The sequence below is a fragment of the Rhodamnia argentea genome, chromosome 6, assembly GCF_020921035.1.
Source record: "Rhodamnia argentea isolate NSW1041297 chromosome 6, ASM2092103v1, whole genome shotgun sequence".
Classification (NCBI taxonomy): domain Eukaryota; kingdom Viridiplantae; phylum Streptophyta; class Magnoliopsida; order Myrtales; family Myrtaceae; genus Rhodamnia; species Rhodamnia argentea.
In genome coordinates, this window is record NC_063155.1 from 28,500,445 (window position 1) to 28,523,455 (window position 23,011).

The following is a 23,011-nucleotide window of genomic DNA, read 5'->3' on the forward strand; positions in this document are numbered from 1 at the left end:
TTGCCAATGAGATAGTAAAATAACCGGACTACTATGAAACTAACCGTTAACAGTAAAAATAAGGAGTACCTCAGAATCAGTCGAGTCCTTTGGAGCAGCTTTAGTAATGCTTTCATCAAATTTTGTTGCAGATTCTTCCACATATCTTTGATGTGATCCAGACTGTGCAACAGCTGGAAGCGTAGTTATCTGAGCCTCTGAACCATTTGCAGCTGACCCACCTTTCACTTTTAGATTTCCAGTATCAGTTTTTCCGCCTGACGCAGTATCTGTTTTCTCCGTCCCTCTCTCTGCATTTTTTGTTCTTAAAGCTTGCTCTTTGACTGAGTTCCCAACATCAGTTTGTGCTCCTCTTCCCCCAATATGTTCATTCTGAGCTAGCGCTGGACCGTTTGACGCTGCTAAATTGGTTGACACAGACTTCGAAGCAAGTGATGGAGGTTTTACTTCCAAATAGCCCATGCCAAATTCTTCATCGGTAACCCATGAAGGCTACAAACAAGAGAGAACTTAACTACAGTGTAAATTTAACAGATAAGTGAACAATCGAAATCGGAAGTTACCTTCCTAGCAGCCATTGCAGCAGCCACACCTGTTGCCAATACCTTGAGATCTTCTCTTTCATCACTTTTAATCTTAGCAACCTATAGATTTAGAGAGATAAACATAAGAATTCCCTTCGATGCCAGATTTTTTCTTCATAAAGATAGATATAGAATCAATTGGGCAATGACTTAGAAGTACATAATCTGCAATGGCACAAGCAATTTAGACATTGTCAAACAACCAAGCAGACGATGCTAACCCGTTTTTCAAGGTTAATCCCACTCTTTCGAGTAACTGGGAAAACACCAGAAATTTTTGTCAGCATGATGAGGGCATTCCGTATCTCCATGTACTCTGTTGATTCCAGGCATTGGATCAATAACCTTGTAATTCTTTGACTCCATTTCCAGTGCACCTACACGAAAAAGGAAAATTCAGACAACAGCACCTATATGTACAATGCACAAGCTTTCACTTGATAACGAGCATAAGTTTTTGAGTAAAGAACCTTAGTTCTTCAAACAACACAATAATGAAAGAAAATACACTTAAAAGAGGCCAATTCAGTCTTTCTAGTTCTACACTTCTTCGTTTTTGCCGTGATTATATGCACCAGTTTCGTAAATGAAAGTTCTAGAAGGTATTGTATGACAGACGAAAATAGGAAAATGACGAATTTAAAAAAAATGAAAAAGAAAAGTGAAAACATATCCTTTCTCCAGAGAGATGGTGTCGGTTTTACATTGAATGATCATGAAGGGAATGGGGTGGATAGATAACTGAGACAAATTGTATGAATGATCCTCATAATTCAAGAATAGTTTAAATATGGAAATTTCCTATTCATGGAAATTTAGCATATATGCAGCATATACAAATAGCAAAAAATATGCCATGAATTTTTTTTTTATTTCTATGACATAAAGGTAAGAGTTTTAGGCAGAAAGCCATGAAAGATTACCTTTATGAACTGCCCATATGTAACACGCTGGCTGTTTGGGTAACGATAATAGACAGCGAAGCCTGGCATGTTACCACATTCACGTTCATATATGGATTCGTCACTCTGAAAAAAAAAAAAAAAATGAGTTGACCCCCGTAGACCAAAAACTTATTAGTCTTTGTTGTTATTATGACCAAGATGTTATGAAAAAAGTCTATCAGCTGAATAACTATGAAGAAGGGCCATACGTATATATACACTCTCGAAGCCTAAGCTGCAAATGACAATACAGAGGAAAGAGCACTGCAAAAACCAGACCGAAAATTACCTTCCAATAGTAGGCTGTCTTTAAAGTCTCATACAAGAACCTCCCAAGTCTTCCCACTTCATATTCAGTACAGCAGCATATCATGGGTTGTAATGTTTTACATATCAAAACATCAATGTGGTTAACTGTGTTGAAGAAGGGGGTCCCCAGGGAATGAAGAGTATGCACAAACATAGCACAGTAGACAGCATCGGACATGCTAAAAGTACACCGTGGAAATATACAACGTTGAAGGAACTCCATATTTATCTTCAGAGTATCAGGGCAGGAGCTCAACCACTTGTCTTTTTCACATGAAAGTCGTCTCCGAACAGAAGCAACATGTTCTTCATGCTTGTGTAGTTCGCTAGTCAGACGATCAAGAGATTCCTGAATTTTCTCTTTCTCTTTCTTCCTTTTGGTAATTGCAGAACTTGAATTATCAGAAAGTTCCTCCAAAGCCTTAAGTGCTGCATGTTGCTTTGCAATTTCAGAATCATAACGACTCTTAGGAACATAGAGATCATACAATGTGAGCCCCCAAAATGTAGCATAAAGATCTGGGGAGAGGCTATTCCAAGCTTTTGCAGGCAACATAGACTTGACAGTCCCTAGAAGGTCCGACCACCTGCATAAAACGGTACTTTAGTAGCTACAAATCAAATAAAATCCTGTAAGGCCTGCACATCAGAAATCTACTAGAAAGACAAAAGAGGGTGTTATATGCAGAGAAAAGTTCTTTCAAGTTTCGACATGTGCACATAAGAAGACGACGACATGAGAGTCCATCAATACATGATTGGCTTCTTTTGTCGGCCAAGATCGAGAACTAAGTTGCAAGACTTCTCCTCAGACTCAGCCTCTAAGTCCATAGTCTCATCATCATCCAAGGGCCAGCAAACTTCTGAACTTCCATGAGCCTTGAAAAGCCTCATTACTGGACGGTATATCAAAAAAGCTACCTGAATCAAGGTACAAAAAAGGAATATAATATTATAAGAATTTAACAATTGCATAATCACACCACTCAGTAACAATAATAACGAGGAGGTGGATTTTCTCTCTCTCTTACTTTTCTACAAGAGAGAGAGAGAGAGAGAGAGAGAGAGAGAGACCTCAGGATCTAGGTGATACAGGTGAACAAGATCGTTGAGTGAGGGAATCAATTGCGCATATGCTGTAGCTGGTGTCACAGCACTACAGAGAAATTCCACATACTGAAGAAGGGTTCCATGGCATCTATCAAATTGCTCACTGACCATCTTAATGTATGGTGCTTCAGCCTTTATGACAACCCTGCAGGAAAAGGCATGACATGTCTTACTTGACAGTAGTCACAGAGCATAAGAATTGGGCTTGCAAACACATAATCGGTATTTCACAAAGAATACAGATATAACCACCGCAGCAATTACTTGTTAACGATCCACAACATGGACGAAGTGAAAGAAAAACAAGGACATTCATTATGCCTAGCCTAAGGAAAATAACAATCTAAGTCTCTAAACAGAAAAAGTGATGCAGTAACTTTGCATTCAACCAGAATCTCTCATGCCTGAAAACATTTTTCTCCTTAACAAGGTGAGAAACAGATGCAGCGTAAGCAAGAAGGTCAAGGGGCAAAAGAACCAAGAAAGAACACAAGCATTGGGAAGGAACCACTGTCAAGCATCAATTTCACATTGTCCATGGTATTAGTGTTAACAAACAATAAAGTATGACAGACAATCACACTAACATAGGAAAAGGTTCTGATATTTCAATCAAATGTAAGTATGACTCTAACATTAATGACACCATTAGCTTCATCACGAACGTAAGCAATCGCTTCAACAGACACCAAACAAACAATCAGTCAATTCCACTTTTATCTTTCACGGATAGTGAATCTGCATTAGTAGTGGAATACGTCGACAGTTCATGCATAATGGTAAGCCCTTATGCACACAATACTAATTTGAAAATCTTACACAGAACGATGTTGAGCAATGAGCAATAAAAGCGGTATGGCCAACTTTGGTTCATCTTTTGGAAGCAATGAATCCCTTAGCCGGTTAGTTGATTTGACCAATGCCTGCACCATCATCACAATTAAGAAAGAAGAAAATGATTAATAGAATTCGGATTGTACATGAATCTTTTTTTTTCCCCCTTCTTCAGATCCACAACCAGCCACTTGGCAGAAGGAAATCCACCAGATATATTATCAAAATGGGGAACATACGTGAACTCTTAATAGTAGGATCAAATGAAAATGTGTCTGAAGCCCAAAGTCAAGAACTAGAAAATAACGAATGTACCCAAGCTCCTAAGAGTAAGACCTATATAAAGCTGCTTCTGCAGAAAAACAATATATGATACCGGGCATCTTCAACAAACAATCTGGACAAATTTCAAGTATTAAGAAGGTGACTACAACTAGAAAATCATTCAAAACCATACAGAGAAAGCAGAGACTGTGATTGTGGAAAAGCAAGTTCAGAGTACCTTATTGTTGCGAGTCACTCCAAAAGAAGTAACTTGATACCGGAGAGTTTCACCCCCTGCCATGGCATCCAGCTGTTCCTCTGTTAGATTTTCAGTGTACTGGACATTTGCCATTTGTTGAATAAGCTCCTGTTCCAGACATGATTCATTTAGTCACAGACAAGAAAATTGAGTAGTGCATAAAAATTGGCATGACCTGTAGATTTTATCACCTGCAGAAGAACAAGTTCAATTCCTTGACCCCTTTTCAGCTGGTTGACAAGGTACTGAAAAAGACCCCTCAGTTCCATTGATGGATATTTCTTACACCTAGAAACAACGACATAATTACAGAAAGTTCAATAAATGCAACACTAGCACTCAATTCCTAAAGCAAAAGAGAAGAGACAATATGAATAAAAGCTCCAACTATTATTTGTGAGCCCAGATGCAGCATTGTGTCTATGTGAGCCAGTGTATGAGTTTGTCTGCAAGCATGCATGTCAGTTGGGGACATGTGCATGTCCATGTCTACATGGGCAGAGAAAGAATGAATCATTTAAACTATCAATACTGTTATTTTCAACATAAGTGACTTCTGACAACTTTGCAGCTCAAGGTAAATGATAAGCGCTGGCCCTCTAACTTACTGATTTTCAACTCAAACAAGATAGAACAATTCTTTGATCTGGCATCCTTCTCTAGCACTCAGAAGTAGGTGCATAGTGCTTCTTTTGATCAAAATGCAACAAACTACATCCCAGAAACCAGATGGGCTGAATCATAACAGATCTTGTGCTATACTGATAGCTCACAAAGCCTTGAAGACAGCTAATGCCAGCTAAATTGTTAGAACAGGAACCATTCAACCATTCTTCATTCATGCAACAGGCACCATCTATTTATTCCATCCATAGTAAACTCAACCAAAACACCATGAACATAACTCCCATGGTCCAATTCAACAGCATAAAATGAGAAATATGAAGCTGCCAACTCAAGGACTGTGTGCCGGTAGGAACCTCAAAAGCCAGACCAAGCCTCTATATTTGGCACCCACAAGCTGCCTGGAGAGGCCAAGACATGTGACTAGAGAATATCTATAATCACAATGCAGAGATGAGTCCCCCTTCTTTAGCTCCGATATAGTCACCAGTAGTCTTATAAGGGGGTGGTAAACTCATGTCCAATCATCACATCCAGATGCAATTAATTTTTCATTTTCCTCCTCTGGGTCTGATGCAGATCAAGTAAAAAGTGCATCAACTTCCAATTTTTTTGCAGTCAAGAACTGAAAATTTATCAGTAATCGACTAATGTGACTGTGGGCTAGTAGAGACTTTGCCTTTCTCCATCTGAGCCATGACCTACTCAAGACAAGGGAAGTTTGAGGCAAATCTTCTTATGTTTATTGCTCAAAGAATCCCATTTCAGTCAAACTTCTACTAGATGTACAAATGCCCTCCACTCCATGTGAAAATTTTTAATCCTAATAGCTGCTCCAAGATGTCAAATGATCATTCACCAACCAACGCGATCAAAGACCTCTTATAACAAGCCAATTAACATCTGCAAACTGAAGTTGAAGTGAGAATGTGAACCATTCCAACAAAGTCCTAATAAGATCCTGCCTCATTGCTCTTCGGGGAATGACATGCTTTCCAGTCAGTCAAATCTGTGCACATGCATGACATGAGCGATATTAAAATGGTGCTTGACCTTCATTGCCTCCTAGATAGTGACACGGGTCATACAAAATGACCTAAACCTCATCGATGGACCAGAACCTTGAACTTTCACCAAGTTTCCACCATCAGTTAACACTCATTTTCTGGGGTCAATCTGCAACCCAGACACTGAAATGAGGATTCTCCAGTCATCAAGGGTGCATAAACAAACTAAGAGGAGTAACTGTATTCTAAACTGAAATGTGGCGAATGCCGACTGTGACCGAAGTAGATCTATAACCAAATTGAAAGGGACAGTACGGTTATTTGGCGAAGACAACATTGACATGCAAGAATGCCAAATATCATAAAGTTTATCTTAGCTCGACCAAAATGAACTCACATCAACAAGAATGGAACAGCAACTATACATATAGAAGCAAAATCCACCAAAAGCTATTTTTCCTCATATGTTAGAAAACAATTAGTCTAAGCTCTGGTAGTAAAAGATGTTATGTCAAGCAATACACACAGTGCCAATCAAAGAAAGGATCAGTAGCTAATTCCTAGAACTCCCTCATATTAAGAGTGAATGCAAAAATCTGCAATGAAGAACACTAATACATACAGGTGACCCCAGAATGAAGCCAGTGACTGGAGCCAGTCTGACAGATTGATTCCATCATCTTTCAGCTTTTCTCGCCCTCCTTGTGCCAGGCGCTCAATTACCACATATTCCAAAATGTCGTACTCAAGCTGCATAGATAACTGGAAGAGTGAGATTGAAGTAAATGGAATCATAATGGAAGAACATGCAGTTCCCAGAAAGCTTCCATGAAAGAATCCTAAATAGTACGTGGTCAGATGGGACATTGGTAAATGATATAACTGTGGTCGTTTCCAACATGGTGTCTCGTGGCATTTCTGACAGACCAAGGATCTGTAGATAATGCAGCCTTCATGACATTGAGGCTGACTTGGAATCAGTTACCTAGAGCAACATTTTACCAGCTTAAAGGCATATGGATTAACAGAGCTTTAAGAGAAATTTATAACCTGTGCCAACTGCACCAGGTACCTATTGCTTTTTGAATTTTATTTTTCACAAGCAAAATTAGTATCCCTACCAGACTCACCTCTAACTGATTCTATTATGCAGGGGTCCAGCGGTATTTTACGTTCTCAGTTGTACATTACTTCATGCTGACGAAATTCTCCTTAAAGCAGCATACTGTTACTAACTCTATTTTGGAGCCTCTCTTTCGCTTAGCAGGAAAATAGGCAGGATAACTTCCAACAACCACCACTATAGGAACCGGTCAAGTCATTAAATTCTTCAGAAGAGGTGGAATAACCATGTCGTTCTTGTTGAAACGAATGTGATTCGTGGAAGGCAGAATTTTCACCATACAGCAGCAGCATCACTAAGCTAAGGTTTCGTATGAAGCGTTTTAGACTTTGAGGTTTAGCATAAGTGGCACGTGTAGCCACAGGCGAAAAATGCACTGGGAGTGCAGGATTATTATTTTTTCAAAGTAAAATTATTCATTAAAGAACCAAAACTAAAATTAGATAGAAAGAACGCATGATAAACCAAAGTAACTAGGACCAAGTGAGACAAAAGTGCATGATTAGTATAACGGGAGAAGCAAAACATTTATTTAGTGAAGGGCAACCATTTTACACAAGCAAATATCAAGAAAACCTCTGATGTAAAATATTGTTCAAGAAAATGAGAACTCTTCCAGTGTAAAAAACCTCAAAATGAAGGAAGTCATCAGCCAAAGTCATGAAGTGAAAGCATATGCACACCTGTGTCAGGTATTTGAATGCATCAACAACAGGAGTGATCATATCCCTGTATGCCTCAATCTGGATACAGCATTGAAATCATCATATTTATACACTCAAACTACTGCTACTACAAATTAAGCATTTTCCCACTAGGTGGGATCTGCTCTTAAAGTACAAATTCCACAAAAATAAAAAATAAGGCTTGCTAATTACCTGGTGAACAATTGTACGGAGCACTGTCATTGGATTGGCATGAGCTAGCTTGGCAACCATTCGACCTAGCTGCTTCAAGTTTTCTTTTGCAAGTCTTTTCAAGATTCTTCTAGTATCCAACTATAATCAAATGAAAGCACAAACCGAGCTTCAAACAAGACAAATATACCATAAATTTTAACTCTCACATATTAAACAATGCAAGTCAATTGGGACCTTTGCAGTCTGCCTTGCTGCCAAAATCATAGGTGTTCTTTCATCATCTTTTTCCCATTCTCCATATAGACGATATCTCACCTAACAATATAAGATTCGTTTGGTAAGACCCTTTAACGTCCAAAAATGGTTTTTAAAAAAAAAAATTGAAATCACTGTGATGTAAGCCCCAACCTCATATGGAAGGAGACACATGACTTCCCAGATCTCTTGTCCAACAGCTGGATTTGCAGGTACTAACTGCAAAGAGGGGAGCAGGCATGTTCCTAAAGCTTCCTCTACCCTCAGCCTAGCTTCTTTAAGGTGCATGCGAGGAACTTTATTTTGACCAGGAAGAAACTCGCGATTTGATACTTTATCACCACCCTCCACAAGTTCAAGTGCTGAAAGGTAATAACCTCTTAAAACTCTGCATACCTGCTCATGGAGAAGAGCAAAGTTCAACAAAATTCTGTAAAGTCAAATTCCAGAATATTATCACACTATTAAGGAAAGATCGTCAAACCTTCTGCAGTAATATGGTATCACGATAGAGATAAGGTCCAGCACAAGCAAGCATCTGAAAAAGTTCTTTAGGAAGATCGACAAAGGAAGTATGAGCCGACTCTGTAGCACTCATGGTATCCACACCAGCAGCAGAGGAAGACGCTAGAGTATGTGTTTGCCGAACAATATTATATGCCGGAGTCATCGTCATCTCAATGATCCTGGAAACAAGATCAGAATTTCGATATGTGAAAGACAGCTCTGTCCTCCCCACAACAGGGCATACCACTACAGCAAACGGCTCGTAAAAAGAATGTAGCAAAACTTCTGACCTCACTTCTAAGAGACACAAAATCAACACTGCATAGTTTTTCAATCACGAGAAAACCGAGTTACTGAACCTATCAATACATTTACCTAAATAAGCCGTTGCAGATGGGGAGATGTGCCACGGGATTAAGGGGTGACAATCGATCAAGTAGAGTGTAGGCATGGCACCTGACAAAATGAAAAAACTTATGATCCAAGGAATTATTGGATACAGAATGCCACATGGCAAAGACAAACTTCAAATCTTAAGTTCTGCTATACTCAAAAACAGTTAACTAAACCTGCCCCAGGTGAAAGAAATGCACCATTAGCAAATGATGAGCATTTATCAAAAACAGGCTATTCATTCTTTAAGTTTTGGAACAGCATCATGCTGTGACCTTTGTCAATGCCTCACTAAAAGCATAGATTCGTTTTAGGCCAAAAAAGTATTAGATTGGTTACGTCAGTTTATGAACAAGAAAAAGAATCTTGTGTAACATTCTAATTGAATGCATAAAGACTTCATTATAAAGTTTGCCCAAATCAGCAGTGCCAGACAAAATCAGACAAAAGATGCAGATAACTGACACCACAAGATTTTACAGCTGAGACCCCAAACTGCGGAAGAAGGATACTAGCACCCATAGTCACAGAAAAGCAAAACAACCAGGATGTTCCATATGAGTTGATACCATTCTAGAGGACGGTTTTAGGTGTGAATTTCTATATATACATAATATAAAAAGAACTGCTATTAATATACCAGTCATCCACAGAAAGGAAACCACAAAGCAAGCCCAAAGTTTGGTTGTTTTCCAGTTCTGTAAAATGCTCCGCTACTGCTTCAGATTCCATGTCCAAAGAAGCAAAAAGATCTATTGTCACGTCCCCTTGTTTCTCATCCTCCATAAGATCCTTTCCAGTAGCAGCAAGGTTTATTCTACCAATTTTATTAGCCTGCACGTAACAGCCAGTCATTCCACGATAGCAGAGTTACACATTCAAAGGTGACAAAAATCAATTCAAACCACTAAACTAAAGAAGATACAAATAAGTAGGCTTCATAAGTGAAGACAGACGGTAACAGACCAAAAGCAGAGGACATCTGGTAGCAAAGCAGAGCCTAAACTTGGCTCAAAACAAACCTTATAGCAAGAAAGCACTAACATAGCTCTTCAAGATTTGATAATATGGAATATCCCCAAAAAGGAAGAGCCATAAATTTGACAACAATCAGAAGAGAGAACAACGCGAAATTCGATATATTGCTTTATATACCTCATCAAGTCGCTTGACAGAAAACGCGTTGTGTTGCTCAAATGCTTCCTCATCCTTCGGTAGTAAATGTGCACATCTGCATCACATGCACAATAAGGAAACAAACAGGTATCTCAATTTGCTTTCATACATATAGAACCTGCTGTTGGAGGTGAAAAGAAGATATAGTAATAAATCACACCACACAACTTGCCCTATTCCTAATGTACACAGCATAAAAAGAAGAAAAAACAAGGAAAAAGAAAATCTTGAAGCAATGTTCAATGCAATGGCAAACTACCATAACCAACTTCAAACACAAATTGAAAAAGAACTCTTTCCATGTATTGCTACACATAAGTCATTGAACTCCAAACAACCAACAAATGTGTCTATTCAAATTTCACTATTACAGGGTACATATTGAGAAATGCTCCTCCTACGCAAAGTAAATGAGAATGACAATCACACACACAAGGCACAAGCACACATCCATTACATTAATATAGAAAGACACGTGCATCCACACAAGCACACGGCACAGAGACAACACCAGTCCTATGAGCAGTAAACCATCAACAAGTACAAGATATGTTTTAAATTAAATTAATCAAAGAAGTATCTGCCACTTAATTCATCTCCTCTTAGTTGAACAAGCACACAGATGCTCTCATGTTGTAAAGATTTTCAAACGTCATTTAACCAGCAATCTTCCACCAGCAAAAAGCTCGTGACACTACAAGCTATGCAACCTGGACTTGGGTGATACCGGTGCCAGTGCGATTCCGCATGTCTGACTTTCCTTTTGGAGAAAATGCTAGTCATGGGGACTCATAAACAAAGAATCCCACAAATGGACACAATACATGGACACACCGCGATTCATCTTAATTCTAAAAGGCAGTTTTTTTTCCTAAATTCCTCTTCAAACATAGTTATCTTTCCTAAAACTTTACATACAAGTACGAGTTGGTCGAGGAACCTAGCGTTATTGAACTCCTTATTAAAAAATTTTGGTGGACCATTGCATGTTCCTATAGCTTAAGCCAGTAGATGAGCATGAGATGCTGTGAATATTGAAATTGTCATACCACATTGCTTAACAAAGGGGCCTATTGGTCCTTATATTTATGTGGTCTCTCTCCACCTATTACCTTAAGCTTTTGGGTTGGACTTTCTAACATGGTATCAAAGCTAGTGTTATCCTTTTCGCGAATGTGCGTCTACCCCCAATTAGTTAATTTTCATGTGCCACTCGTAACCCGGCTTGCACGTTAGAAAGGGTATTAAAGTTGTTGTCCCACATCGCTTAACAACGGGTCCTATATGCTCTTTGTATTCACATGATCTCCCACCACCTATTAGCTTAAGCTTTTGGGTTGGATTTTCTAACGACGAAAAATGAAAAGATGTTGGTGTTTTCCTTTGTGCTGGCCCTTATTTCCTTTTGTTCTTGTTGGCCCACCTTGTGAAGATCGAGCATGACCGCGTAGACAGGACTTCAGCCTAAAAGTGCCGACTCTGGATCTTACCAATATATAAGACCACAAATGGGAAAGACAATCATGTCTATCATCACCAGGAATCAACATATCTACTTAAAGAGCAATAAGCAAGCTGGTGCGTGCTGGCTCTAGATGATTACATTCTTCTTCTATGCAACAAGGATTTTATGACAAAGATATAGACATATACTCTTCTTCCCTAAATTGGAACTATTCTAAACTACTAAGATTAAACAACACATCACTATAAGAAGTGATTTAGCAGAAGAAAATTTGGGTGTGGCGCTTTAGGCAATATAATTTTCAAGGGCATTGGCTCACATAAAATGTTTTTTATAACATCTAGTGATGCATCCAGATTTATATCAACTTCTATGGAAGACGTTTGACCATGCATACTAGACAACCTTACTCGAAAGACTAAAACTTGAGCAACCCAACTTAACCTGACAACAACATATATGAATTCATTTACCTCAAAGAAGCATGGGCAAAACCATTATCTTAGCCTAAAAATGCTTTGAAAAAGTATTCTAGCAGACAGATGGAAGCCCAACAAGATGAACATTGCACTATGGTGTTGAACAAGAAAAAAGTGCAACCAAGTTTAATTGAAAGGGTCGAAGAACTCACACACTGTCGAGATCAATGAAATCTTCCCTCACCAACAAAGCTGTAAGCTTGTAGAGCCCAAATGGTACAGGACTTTTTACATCCAGTCTCTGGTAATACTGGAACTTAAACCCAAGGATCTGTGAAGCATGTGACTGCAAAACCCAATTGGAAACTGTTAGCAGATCGACTATTACCTCCTCAAAATAACTAGACAGAAAAATTATGTAATTTAACTCCAGTAGCATCCCATTACCTTCGGAAAAATAGGAATGAGGTCCAAAAATATAGTTGCATCAGACTGAAGTTCGTAGCACTCCAAGACCTGGCGAGTCCAATTATTGACAAACAAGGAAATTATGGATGCTGGAATTTCCTAAACAAATGTAAAAATCTGCACAAATCCACACAAGACAGCACATGCATATGGCACAGGCATAAGGCAGGAAGACAACATCACCACAGAAAATAAGAAGTTAAAAGTATTTGCCAAACGAGACTTACAATGTCAAAAACACGATTTGGGTCCAAATCAAAGTGCCCAATCAATGACTGCAGGGGTTATCAGATATGGACAGTTAGAGTCCAGAACAATTTGATAACTGAAAAACACGTAAGAATTAATAAAAACCTTAATAACGCCTATTGTAGCTGCTTTTGCACTGTCGCTTGAAGCATCAGAAACTTGACAAAGTTGGGTCACCTGTGAGCCACAAGAATCAAGAGAAATAGTTATCAGACACAGAGGCATCCAAAGTCTCCAAAGAACCTCGTTCCACCCTTAGTGGCTAACTTATAGGAATTTGTTGTGACAACGATCAGCCAATTGCTCCTACAAGAGGTCCTATACAACCTTATTACTCAAACAGAACATAACTAGCGGCCAATCTAAGCAATTTAAAAGTAATGAAAAATTACAGCATCGTCCAGGTCATAAACAACTCAATCGCTAAAATTATAGTGAGCTCTCAAGCAGAACACACTATTTTAGAAACTTAACTCTCAAAAGAAGACAATTACCAAATCATACTAGTAAATCATATCGCAAAGGTGGATGAAGCCATCCACACAAGTGATGCAGGAAAAGGTAGTATCTACAAATGAAATATGTACACATATCCACATGTAAATATCATTAAATTGTCTCTAAAAGATATTCATTATAATAGAGAACTAATTCTGAGAAAATTTATAGAAACAAATGTTACAATAGATCAGGATCGTACCAGTTTGGCATAGCCCTCGCTCTCCTCACGGAGAAGGTTAAACTTTGTTTGCTGATAAAGTAGACGTGTATTGACTCGGACCTGTCATTATCAGCAAGTTAGCACCAATCTGACATGTTTCCTATTATTCTCTCACCTAAATACAAATAGCATCCTCCTGCATTTTGCACATGTTATTATATGAACTGAGTTCTCTGTGTGTGTGGCAATACAAGCACTCCTATAGCTCATTTCATGTTACTGCTGGCAACCTTCTATAGAATACATCAAATACGTGCATACCCTAGTAGATCGAACTTAGACTGGAACACAGAAAATTTTGTTTGTTGGTTGGTTGGGGGGGGGGAGTGAAGGAAGGATTATATGTTAATACCGCTTGAGCCAAAATGAAGTGAGGAGAAAATACCCATCAATTTTACTAATTCCTACGGACCTGTGACTGTTGCTAGATAATCTAGACGAAAAGCATAAGGGACATCCAATAGATATTCACAGGCATCTCACCTCTTTGTTTTTTAATTCTTGAGCTTTTATCTTGATCAGTTCAGCTTCCCAAAGAAATTCTTCCTACATCGCATAGATGCATGTCAGATGTTATTGTAACAAGAAAAGGCAATGATAGAAGTAATATTTTCTTTCTATTATTATTTTTTAAATCAAAAACATTAAGATATGAATAACCAAGGACAGTTTCAAGATTACAGAAAACTCACCTCACAACGTTCCTGGAAAAGTCTAAGCGGAACCAACGAACAGTCTACTAGCCATTTAGCCTAGAAGAGAAGGCACGGGTGATGATGAATATTCCAAGCCACAAATTGTGGAGGCACCATAATTAAGAAGTCCATGCCACAGAAGATACAAGAAATACCAACTTTCCGAAACCCAAAAACTTCAAGTAACTGTAGAGAAACGACTCCGGAATTCAAGGGAAAACAACATTCCTCTACCCTGGACAGCTAAACTTTATGAAAATGTGAGATATGCTCACCACATTAGAGCTGATGTTGAATGAGATGATTCTCTTTATGGGGTGGAAAAGAGGAGCAAATAAAAACTTGCTGGATATTAGTAACACATCGATACTTTATGTAACAGTGGGGTGTCATACAATTGACACTGGCACTATCAACAGTCTGCAATGATTATTGACATTCAAAACAAAATTGGTAAGGTACCCAAAAAAAAAGGGACATTCTAACATTCGGGTGTCATACAATTGACACTGGCACTATCAACAGTCTAATGATGATCAACATTTAAAACAAATTTGGTAAGGTACCCAAAACAATATAACAAGGACATCTAATCCCCGTAATAGGCATAACAATGTACCCAAACAAAACTGGAGTGACTTCCACCTTTTCAAATCTTGGCGGCGGTCAAAATTTGACTTTTGTTTACCACAAAACACCTAAACCTTTCAAAATATACGTATATTGATATGTAGAATTATTTGAAGTCTGTTCATAATTATTCACAAAACTTATCAAAATGAAAGATGGTTGCGCAATTGCATGGATTAGTGCAAAACAAGAACAAATTACCATCATGTTATTAACCAACTAATACATCAAGCAAATGACAGTCCTTGCTGAAAAGTTTCCATCAATTGGAGAAATCATTGGAGGGGAAAAAAAAGAACTACATCCTATAAGATGGTAGGGCAATCTTCAGCAAAAATAATAAGAACCTATCCATTGCTTTTGGGGTTGAGGGGAGGGGGGGGGAGGGGAGGGGAGGGGAGGAGAGGAGAGGAGAGCAGAGACGGAGATCCCATCATGTCGAGATATCCCGTTACATAACCTATCATTCGAGAGTATTGTGAAGAGTGTCTCTGGAGTTGGACAAACCCAACATTCACCAATTGATCCAACAATCTTACTCGATGTGCAAAAAGTGATAAATCACATTAAACCACGAGCAATACAGAATTGCTCAACAAATTGGGCAACAAACAGAAAAGCAACCTTTTTATATCCATTAAGAAGTACTAGGATATCTTTCTGCATGAAACAACAGCATAAAAGCTATCAAGAACCTACCAATTTTGTCAAGCGAGCACGAAACTCCCCAGGCAGTGTAAGCTGCAAAAGAGATTCATATAACATCAGTGAAGACTTTGTCACCGAAGCACAATGAATAACAAAAACGGCGATATAAATTTCAAACGAAGAACATCACAGCTTGAAGAACAATGACTAGCTCAATCAAAGAAAAAAATCAAAACAGCATCATTTCTCTAAAGTAAAGAAGAGAAAAGTAAATAAATAATAAAATCCTAGAGCACGTGCAAGCCACACTGAACCTTTACCACATAGATGCTCCATACATTAGCATTCATAACCGGCGTGACTGTCAAGAGCCTTTTGACTCAATAGAATCAACATGCTAAGAAAGGCAAAAGGGGTGTGCACTCCAAGGTAGGTAGGGCCTTTGTCATACCATGGAACCTACCTTATGCACAGAAACTAGTTTTCAACCCCAAAAGGCAAGTGCATGACGCTGTAGATTACATGTTTATGCCAACATAAAACATGATCCTCAAACATTACAACATTGTCCACACAAACCAATTTCATATCTTCACGATGGCAATAAAGCCAATGATGTTCAAGAGCACGAAAGGCAATCAAGAACCATCATGTGCACAAAATGAGCGTAACGGTGGTTATAATGCTTCATTGAATGTGCAAGCGCTGGAGTATCATGCAAAATGTATGTAATTGGGAATCTGAGATAAAGTCATCGTGGCCCTAATCAACAGAAAAAGAGAAGCACATCTAAAGTCAATTAGACACTTAAACATTTTGATGCTCCTATGAGAACATAGGACTCTACAATGGAGAAAAGGTTAAAGGGGATAGGAACACATCCAAAAAGGCAACTGGATGAGATTACAACAAAAGATCGCGACTCCCGAAGCTTACTAACTATTTGACACAAAATGGAGCGCAATCATATAGGAAGATCGATATGGTTGATCTAATTTAGCAGAATAAGGCTCACATTGTTGTTGTTTGGTGACATGGTTTCAATCCTTTCAAGTTAACATTTTTAGACTACTTGAATAAGGATTAATGCAAAATGCAAACCACTCATCTTATTTATTAAATTGGTAGATCGAACATACTTGCAAGGTGTTTGAGTATATTCCTTCGGAAACAAAAAGATAAGAGAAGGTGAACGGGGTGTCCACACTTGGTCAAAATATAAGGTTTATTGGAGTAAGTTACCCTCTTCCTATTATTCCAACTTCCCAATTGGTAAATTGAACTTTTAGTTCATTTTGCATTCTCCCTCTACCGACTTTCCTCTATCGAAGAAAACACAATTCCATCCTCTTCCTTTATAAATACTTTCTTCTCTCTCAGACAATTTCGTCCACAATAAAACTATCGTCATACAAAACTTCAACAGCACCACCTGTTTCTCCATTAGCATTATCTTCCTTCCTTTTCTTTAACTATACGACACGCACACAATTAAACATACTCTCAAAAGTTTGAATACTTGCCAGCGACCAAAGAGTCTTTAGACTCATATTGTATGCATGTATAGAAGAGACTGAATTTCTAAGAAATTGCACAAGACTATCCTAATGCTAAGCTCCACTTAGCTGACCATCCTATGAGGAATTTAAACATGAGACTATCATCAAGCTTTGTATACATGTGATACCTACGTTGACACCCATTCAATGAACGCCTTTACATTCAAAAAATAAACACCTGCCACCTCATGTAACTCAATCTCAACAGTTTCGGTGCAATTTCATGCCTCTTGACAAACAACACCACTGAGAAGACAGCAGAATGATCAGAATTTACCAAACATACCCTATCGTATGAGCTCAGCCATTTCTGTTACTAAATTTCTATGACAAAGCCAAATTTAGCTTTTGATAGACAGAACAAAATCCCTAGAGGCGAAGATAAACTTCTCTGATAAAAAAGTACAGATAAGTGGTATTAAAACTCAATAGCAAGAGAAAACTGAACGTTGCAAAGAGTTGCTAAAATACAAGAAGCACGATTCACAAAATGTAGGACAAAAACTCTTGGAAGGTATCACTGAATATTTTCGCATGAAAACATTAAAATGGAGTTCTTGATCTTGCAGTTTAGAATGATTGAAAGTACAGAGTAATTCTGCCAGAGTGCTTGGTCTAGGATTCAGTTTTAACTTCGACAAAGAAATTATAAAACTGACCATCAATACACAATTTTCCATTGAGTGTTGCATTCTGATTTATCCATGATTTAGGTGGGAGATAACTGTTTCTGACTGGTGAAAAGCTGAAAAATTCATCAAAGCGCTATCAAGGGTCTGAGCAAAACCATAAAAAAAGAGCTCGAAGTTGAAAGACGAGTCCGTTTATGAGAGATTCTAAAAGTACCAAAAGAAAACTCTTTTCCATCAAAAGATCCTTTGTTCCTCCTTATCCAGACTAGCCAAAGTATGGAGAAAGGAACAGTATTGACAAACTCTACTCTTACAAAAAGAGATCTCATACACTGCCAAACCCAATTTCATACTCCACAGATCCTGCTATGACCAATTCATTTGTGGAAGTATAAAAACTTGACCATGTCCGCCTGATCCAAGGACACTGAAGAAGGATTGAAGCAATGATCTCCTCTTTTTTAAAAATAGAAAGCAACAACTTGCCAAAACTTGTCCACTCTTTGGAAGGTTGTCTAAACTGAGAATAAGACCACGTACACTTCCCCAATTAAGAAGCTCTCTATTGGAATATTTTATTTCCAAGTTACCTCCCACGGGAAGTCTTGCAAACTGATTGACAATATTATCCAAGGCCCAATAGTGCAGTTTCACTGTGAACACCATGATTTACTCCATTTCCACAGAACAGCACCCCATCTTTCATCTGCAACTGGAACTTAAGAGTCCTATCAATTGCTAGCTAGTCTCCTTCCTTCTGCTAAATTACCAAAGTAATTTTTTCAAACTCCACCACCTACCATACCAAAGTAGCTTTTCTGAACAAACATATTATATACTATCAAGCCGATGCTTCTTTGTCAAATATTACCATAAGCCATTGCGAAATAGTCACAACTGGCCAAATTTCGTTGAGAAGACCACCCTATTCAGCTACTAAAATCAAGCCAAAAGCCGTCATTTTCACTTGCCCAGCCCAACTCCTCCACAGTAACCCAGCAAACCAAACGAAGCTCGAAAGACGGTACAACTTACGTCAAGAGCCATTTGACTGATGATGTCTGCGAAGCCTGAACCCAGCTCCTCCTTGGTCGGTCCATCCAAGAACTCCACCGAGTCTAACACCGGCTTACACTTCTGAAATGGCAGCTCTCCCCGAACCTGACGCACAACAATCAGAACTCAGCAGAAGCTCCACGAACACACAGAGAAAAAAACAAACCCCACCCCCCCCCTCAAAAGGAAAAACCCAAATCAAATGCACACAATTCAATCAAAAGAAGCGGAAAATCAGGCGTGCGAGAGCCGAACCATGGTCCAGCAGAGCTCGTAGAGGAAGCGAAGCGCGGGAGCAGGGTCGGGAGGCTTGGGGATGGAGCTTCCGGTGGCGGACTTCCATTCGCGGACGAGGTCCTCGGTGACGTACACGCACTCCACGGATGGGAGAGACATGGGGTTCTACGCCGGAATGGGATCCGAAATGTGTTTCCGCCGATTCACCAGCATAAAACGGGTAGATAAGTAGGAAGAGGAGGGAAGATTGGAGTGGAGTGGGAGTGAGGAGGTCAGGGCTTTGATTTTGATACGGAGAGGATTTAGGGTTTTTCCGGTGGATTTTTGGGGAAGACGGAGAGATATGCGTTCGCGTTGGGATCGGTCGATTGTCCCCACTCCGCGTTCTGCGATCCTTTTCTCGCTTCCCTGCTCTGCAAAGTTTTACGACGTTGAGGGGTTTTCGTGGGGGGATTAGGCAAAGTTCCGGAAGAAAGCACGGTCTAAAGAACCTCTCTTTTCGTGCATCATTATGGAACAGCTTGTTCTTTCTTTAGAAAAAAAATTGACATAAATGATCCTCAACTTTCCCAACATAAAAATTTAATTCCTAAACTTTTAATTTATTTAATATAAGCCCTAAACTTTATTTTCATATGCAATGTGATCTTCGAACTCTTAATTTTTTTTCAATGCAGTCCCCGAACTTTGAGGATCTGTCCAATTTAGCCCCGTATTAATATGTTCAATGTTGTCCTTAATCTTTAATTATTGGAATGACGACATTGAACATCTTCATACTGTTCAAGGGCTGCACCGAACACGTATCAAAAGTTCACGGTCCACATTGAATAAATCAAAAGTTCGGAGATCACATTGCCCATTTGTCTAATGTTCATTATCACATTGAATAGATCAAAAGTTCAGAAATCAAATTGCATGTTGAGCCAAAGTTCATGACCATATGTGTCATTATCCATTTTCCTTTCTCCTCATCTTTCATTTATTTATGTGAAAATTCCAAATAATGGCTCGAAGTGCTCTCATTTTTTTAAATAAGGGCCCCAAGTGAACCTTGCTTCAAATAAGAGCTTGAAGTGTCTTCATTTTCTCAAATAAGGGTATGAGTGAACGTTATTTCAAATAAGAGCTTAAAGTGGCCATGGAATATCAAGGGCATTTTCGTTATTTCTCTTTATTTAAGTTTTTGTTTTTTATCTATCTTTTCATTTTTCTATTTTCTTAAAAATTAAAAAAGAAAAGAAAGAAAAAACACACATAGGCGTAAGGGTTGTGACCATCCCCCCACCGTCGAGGAGGGGGCGGGCGTGAAAGTCGATGACCCCGCCGACCGGCTCTCACCTAAACATGGAGAGGTTCGAGCCCTCTCCTAAATCCGGGCGGAGTTCACCCGATCCTCTCTCGATTTTGGCGTGGGCTTGCTGGCCCTTGCCTTTGGTCAAGAGGGTCGCCGGCCTTCACCAACCCACCACCAGCGATGCTTCGATAGCGAAAGGTTGTGTGTGTGTGTTTTCTGTTTCTTTTCTTTTTTAAAATTTTAAAAAATAAAAATCATAATGGAAAAATGACAAAAATACCCTTTAGGCCAATCCCTTTTTTAGACTTCATGGCCACTTCAGGGCCCTTATTTGAAACCCGTTATATTATTTCAAGCCTTTATTTGAAACATGTTATATTATTTCAAGCTATTATTTGAAACAAAGTTCACTTGGGCTCTTATTTAAGAAAATAAAAGTACTTCGAGCGCTAATATGAAATTTTTTATTTATTTATTACATCACTTCAAAATTAATTATGCTGTCTAAACACTATTATCTTTGTCTGATTATCTTTAGTCAGAACCAAATTGCTTTCATTACTTCAAATAAGATCGCGAGTATACGATAAATCGGCCTCAGAGCAAGTTAGGTCCCCTAAAATTTGCGGGTATCGAAAGGCCGATGATAAGGAAGAGTTTGGCCCTGTTTGGTTCAGCATTTGATCAAGGAACTTTGAGAAAATGCAAATATCTTTGATGTGAAGGCTTTTTTCAAAATGCAAGTAATGTTTGGTAAAGTGTATTTTAAAAGCACATTTGAAAAGTAACTTTGACATAAATGTTGTTTGGTGAAAAACGAACTTTGTAAAATATTTTTTCTTTAGGAAAAAAAGGCGGCGGCGGCAAGAATCGTCGATTAGCGGCGGCAACCGGCGATTGGCTGCCGGCGACGAATAGCGACCGGCCGCCGGCGGCGAAAGATGACCGGCGGCGGCGAAGAACGGCGACAGGCGGCGGCGGCGACCGGCGCCCGACGGCCAATGAGTGATGGTAGTGAGCGGCGGCGACGGCAAGCAAAGGTGACAAAATTAAAATAATAAAAAAATTAGTTGCATTTCACAAAAGTCCTTCAGCCCTAGAGGTACTTTGGGCTAAAGGACTTTGGAGAGCATTTGAGATGCAATTGCACCTCTCCAAAGTGAGTCAAAAAATGAACCAAACACCATTTGCATTTGGCTAAGGGATTTTAGAGCCCAATGCTCATTTGGAATGCTGAACCAAACGGAGCCTTTTTCGCATGTGGGCCTTCAAGATCCAACCCGCCACTTGACTTGTTTCCTCAAAACGTGGGCTAGTTAGATGTTCTTGTAATGGGCCTTCGAATGTTTGCACTCGGTGATAATTGGTTGTACTTTCCAACTTGGTAGATCATGATTTGTGAGAGCCGTTATCGTTGACCAGCTATACGGTTGACCAGCGATAAGTCTCTAAAGTGAGCTTGAGTTCAGAACTAGACATGAAGGACAGAAGTGCTTCAGACCAGGGTGTCACCATACTTCCTTTGTAAGAAGAAAGGTGTGCCCCTACTGTCTTAGGATACTTTCGATGGAGGGGGTCACCTGGGCTCAGGTAAGATTTTGCTTTTTACACGAGTTCTCCGACGTGGAGAGTGCATTTTGACACACGCGTCAAATGAATAATTTGATTTTCGGAGAAGTGTTTAGAGACCATATCAAATTCCATTAGAGCTCTGGGAGGTTGATTTGATAATGAAACTTGGTCTACTTGTTACTGATGCTCTGCTCCTCTGAGGTAGTTTTATGCACTTTTCACTGGGGAAGGATACATATGCAATTTTCTGTTCAAGACATATAGAAATCGGTGTTTTGAAATTCGATATTGCAAATTGAGAGAGGGCCTGCACCACTGCTTTAATAAGAATCTCTCTTTCCTTACTTTAGAGATCAGCTTCTGTTTCCATCCTTCAGCTTTCATGTTAACTGTTGTCATTGTCATGATTCACATGGACCTTTGCTTTTTAGTTTGACCCTACTTAGATGAAATCCTCAGGTACTCTCCAGTATTCGATAGTTCATAAACTCTCAATTCATGTGCTACGTTCCTTCTTGGACTTTGAAGGATATTCTGGACTTGTTCACATTTATGGCATGCCCCGACACATTTACTGATCTGAAAGTGCACCCACACTATGACATTCTTGAATTCGTCCAAGAAGATGGAATCATTTGCAAACAAAATATGAGACGGAGCAGAGTAGTTTCTTTTCAACTTGATCCTTTTGATGCTTCAATCTTCAACAGCTTTATTCAACAAACCAGATAATACACTTTCCACAATGATACGAATGCAAGGGGAAAGAGGATCTCTTCGGCATAGTCCTCTTGGTGGTTGGAAATATTCTAGAGGTCCCCTATTAAACTTTACTCTTGAAGACACTGATGAGGCACAATGCGAAATCTATGACACCCGTTTTGCATTAAAACCCATTTGCACCATGCATGCTCTCAAGAAATCCCATTTCACTCTGTCATAAGCTTTGTTCATATCTAACTTAAGAACCGCTTGGTATTTCTTTTTCCTCTTCCCGATTCCAAGCTAATGCAACACCTCCTGCACTATCAAGATGCTATCCTGAATTTTCTTCCACTCACAAAGGCGCTTTGTTCTAGGCTAATCAAGTCCTGAAACAAAGGCTGTATTGTTT

The 23,011-nt window shown here is 39.1% G+C and overlaps 2 protein-coding genes and 1 long non-coding RNA gene across 5 annotated transcripts in view; 2 read left to right on the top strand and 1 right to left on the bottom strand.

The window, feature by feature from the left end:
• LOC115755563 (THO complex subunit 2) overlaps nt 1-19,453 on the bottom strand; it is a 30,324-nt gene extending 10,871 nt beyond the window's left edge. Inside the window, exons 1-29 of one of the 2 annotated variants that reach the window (XM_030695028.2) lie at nt 19,047-19,453; nt 18,771-18,896; nt 15,596-15,637; nt 14,264-14,323; nt 14,055-14,117; nt 13,551-13,631; nt 12,956-13,027; nt 12,829-12,876; nt 12,581-12,649; nt 12,346-12,479; nt 10,229-10,304; nt 9,714-9,907; nt 9,056-9,136; nt 8,658-8,859; nt 8,327-8,569; nt 8,153-8,233; nt 7,937-8,056; nt 7,742-7,801; nt 6,558-6,685; nt 4,496-4,592; nt 4,284-4,412; nt 3,767-3,870; nt 2,912-3,092; nt 2,592-2,758; nt 1,818-2,424; nt 1,508-1,612; nt 806-961; nt 564-644; nt 41-492 (exon numbers count right to left, since the gene is read on the bottom strand). In XM_030695028.2, coding sequence (XP_030550888.1) covers nt 41-492; nt 564-644; nt 806-961; nt 1,508-1,612; nt 1,818-2,424; nt 2,592-2,758; nt 2,912-3,092; nt 3,767-3,870; nt 4,284-4,412; nt 4,496-4,592; nt 6,558-6,685; nt 7,742-7,801; nt 7,937-8,056; nt 8,153-8,233; nt 8,327-8,569; nt 8,658-8,859; nt 9,056-9,136; nt 9,714-9,907; nt 10,229-10,304; nt 12,346-12,479; nt 12,581-12,649; nt 12,829-12,876; nt 12,956-13,027; nt 13,551-13,631; nt 14,055-14,117; nt 14,264-14,323; nt 15,596-15,637; nt 18,771-18,896; nt 19,047-19,187 — 4,100 coding nt within the window. In that variant the 5' untranslated portion in view covers nt 19,188-19,453. The remainder of the gene's footprint in view (nt 1-40; nt 493-563; nt 645-805; nt 962-1,507; nt 1,613-1,817; nt 2,425-2,591; nt 2,759-2,911; nt 3,093-3,766; nt 3,871-4,283; nt 4,413-4,495; nt 4,593-6,557; nt 6,686-7,741; nt 7,802-7,936; nt 8,057-8,152; nt 8,234-8,326; nt 8,570-8,657; nt 8,860-9,055; nt 9,137-9,713; nt 9,908-10,228; nt 10,305-12,345; nt 12,480-12,580; nt 12,650-12,828; nt 12,877-12,955; nt 13,028-13,550; nt 13,632-14,054; nt 14,118-14,263; nt 14,324-15,595; nt 15,638-18,770; nt 18,897-19,046) is intronic. The other variant, XM_030695021.2, reaches the window with a different exon arrangement.
• Nucleotides 1-23,011, top strand: part of LOC115757354 (DNA (cytosine-5)-methyltransferase CMT3-like) — a 266,289-nt gene that overhangs the window by 37,920 nt on the left and 205,358 nt on the right. The window lies entirely within an intron of this gene.
• LOC125315667 lies at nt 9,292-12,787 on the top strand. The gene is made up of 3 exons (XR_007198947.1): nt 9,292-9,416; nt 10,009-10,017; nt 12,775-12,787. It is a non-coding gene; the product is annotated as an uncharacterized LOC125315667 (long non-coding RNA).